The following is a 2,974-nucleotide window of genomic DNA, read 5'->3' as shown; positions in this document are numbered from 1 at the left end:
AGTAATATCAAAAACCATTTCCGGAAGCTTTTAATGATAAATTATTGTACCTGTCAGTCTAATGCGGAAACAAGACTCCTAGGTAACAGGATATCTCATTTATAAATTGCTCGTCATGCAACGCTAATTAATACCATACTGCATGTCGTTGAATTTTATCTTGTTAGTGTAGAAACAAAAAATCTGTATGTGCATTACAAAATAATATAATGGTAATCATTGCATGTAGCAATGGTAGTAACAAAAAGTCCTTTTGAGATTTCATGAAAGGGGAAGTTTAATATCTTCATTTCCAACTATTCTTCCTGGATACTCATGTGCCATTAGACATTAGGTACCCTGTTGATGTTTTCTTTAATGTGTTATTTTTGTACACTTAAGCAGCAAATTGCATAATTATATTATTATTATTTTTCTACAGCAACACCCATACCAAGGAAGGTATATTCATAGTCATGTAATTTTATGGGTGGTTGAAATCATCTCAGCAGATTGATAACTGGTTGGAACCGGATTGATCATTTCCAGTTTCAAGCATCATTCTTATTGGCAGTTTCACTATGTCTAACAATAATTATAGTATATACTTGTTTCCATTCTTATTAACACTATTGATGGTAACCAAGATGTACATGACACTGAGTAAAGCAAATAGTTATCTATTCTCATACTCTTCCACTTACCTTCAATTACTTTTATATAAACTGGTCAGCAATTCTATGAATACATTTTATCTGAAGAAATTATTAGTTTATTTTAAGGCAACAACAATCTCAGCTTGTCAGTTTGGCTTTATAAATGCATTCCAAGACAGTTATTGTTGAAGATTGCGAATCAAAATGCATTTAAATACGCACTTGCGACAGATGCAGTAACTATTTTATTCAAAACAAAGTTTTGCAAATGAAAAAGATAATGTTTACATTCTCTAAACTAGTAATCACATTAAGTATTTCATTTGGAAATGAATATCTCATACAACTACCAAAACGTCTATTGAAATACTTTCATTTCTTTGGTTTATTTTCAAAATAAAAACATAGAAAATTTCAAGTTCAATTGTATGTTAAATGACACGAGTTATCCAGAGGGAAATATACAATTAATAATAAATAGTGGCTGCAAATTCAACAGACTGCATCGCTCTCAATCATGTAATTATAACCGATTGCAGTGAATTCACACTTGGGTTAATACCTTAATACCTCCTTGAACTCAAAGTACTTTTTTCATAGCTGAACCGTGTATCATGGATATACCAAAGTAAAAATTCTGTATTCAAGGTAAAGCTTTTCTTGCGAAACCATTTCCTGTCCAGAAACTCCTGTACATAATCATTACAATGAACTGAAACTTTAGGATCAAAATGGCCGAGATGTTATAATGTGCAGGAAAGTGACAATTATTCATAAATGGTTGAATTAGTGAAGTCGTTCTTTGGTGGCTTAGGACACATGTGAGCGGAAGTAAGTAGGTTATAGCTAGGGGGACTATATTCGCAACTGAAATGCAGTACGTAGGAATCATCCATTCACATCGATATGCAATTCCATGCACAATAAGAAAAGTGCATCTTAAAACAAAGATGCCATTCTTTTTTCTACACACCAATTAGCCTATGCATATAAGGTTAATGTTTATGAAATACACATGTTTGAAAGTTTAAACTTTCCAATGAGTGGCTGTGTAGTTGCTACAGCTTTCTACGGAGAACATAATAATCGTTTTGTATAGGGTATGCTAAACATGTTACTAGGTTCTCTCCGTCGAAGCTACATAACCAATTCCGTAGATTTCCATGATATGTCTCTGTTATCCTGGGAATTCTTTTTATTATTATTATTTTTTTTTTACCAGTTCTCAACCTCTTCAAAAACTTGTTTGAATGCGGCCGCTGGATGCCATGCTGAAGAGCGTCCGGTCTTATCTGCCTTATCGTTGGATTCCTTTACGTGGACTTTATCTAACCGGCTCTTGATTAAGTAATCAAGTTTATCCTCAAATTCTCCATCGTCTTCGTCGTCCTCTGCGGTAGCCAGGGCTTTCCAGTCGACTCCCAAATGAGCCAAAAGTTGTGGGGGGATGAATTCCTTGGGGAAGGAGCTGAATTCTTCGTCGTCCAGCCCGAGATCAAGGTTTTCCTCCCTATCCTGCTCATAGGCTTTCAGGTCGTGCATGAGGTTCTCATTTATTATCTTCTGCACTTTTGGATGACTGAGGAAGTTCTGTAAAAGAGTCGATGAGTTTATTACAATTTTCTTGATGATATCTCTCGTTTTTTTTTTTTTTTTTTTTTTTTTTTTTTTTTTTTTTTTTTTTTTTTTTTTTTTTTTTTTTTTTTTTTTTTTTTTAGAATTACGTAAAGTTTTCAGTAAAATATGTGCAATATTTGATTATAGTATCAATAGTCAGTTTGGAGAAACAAATCCACAGTTATGTAAATGTACATATATTTCAGTTTAAAAACAGCAAAGAAAGCTTTCGGGAATCTGTACGGTTCCCCTTATCATCTGACACGTTGAAATAACTTTACACGAAGTAAACAAAACAGGAGTAAAAATTAAGTGACTTGTTATTAACAATGGAACTGTCGTCCAGTATAAATCAGGCAATGCCGTCGTTTTCTGATGAAAGCCCCGCCAGTCGTCTGGAACGTCGAATTGGTCCTTGCCCAATGCGGTCGTTCTGATGGTCCTCTTCAACAGCATAGGCGCCGGCAGCATCGGTTACTGGAAGTAGCCGAGTTACCTGAGCGGGAGAAAGAGAGGCAACCGCAGCATCAGATGTGGCTAAAGAGACAACACTCTCATAATGTTCTTTATTCTTAAAGACTTTAATATATTTCTTGGAAATAAGGTTATTGGTGAATTTATCTTCCTGTGTGAAAGATTTATTGCCTTCCATGGAAAAACCACTGTCTATCGCCGCACCCTCCACTAGCCTTCTTATACCAACGTCTTTACTTCTGAAAATT

General features: G+C 34.8%; 1 protein-coding gene across 1 annotated transcript in view; it reads right to left on the bottom strand.

Annotated features, from left to right (window-relative positions):
- Positions 1–1,839: 1,839 nt before the first annotated feature.
- Positions 1,840–2,974, bottom strand: part of LOC135221984 (uncharacterized) — a 7,727-nt gene continuing 6,592 nt past the window's right edge. The window contains exon 3 of the mRNA XM_064260086.1: positions 1,840–2,225. Within this exon, the coding sequence (XP_064116156.1) occupies positions 1,851–2,225 (375 nt within the window). The 3' untranslated portion in view covers positions 1,840–1,850. The remainder of the gene's footprint in view (positions 2,226–2,974) is intronic.

Source organism: Macrobrachium nipponense, chromosome 3 (genome assembly GCF_015104395.2).
Source record: "Macrobrachium nipponense isolate FS-2020 chromosome 3, ASM1510439v2, whole genome shotgun sequence".
Classification (NCBI taxonomy): Eukaryota; Metazoa; Arthropoda; class Malacostraca; order Decapoda; family Palaemonidae; genus Macrobrachium; species Macrobrachium nipponense.
Note: the sequence above shows the minus strand (reverse complement) of the source record. Positions and strands in the feature narration are given on the sequence as shown.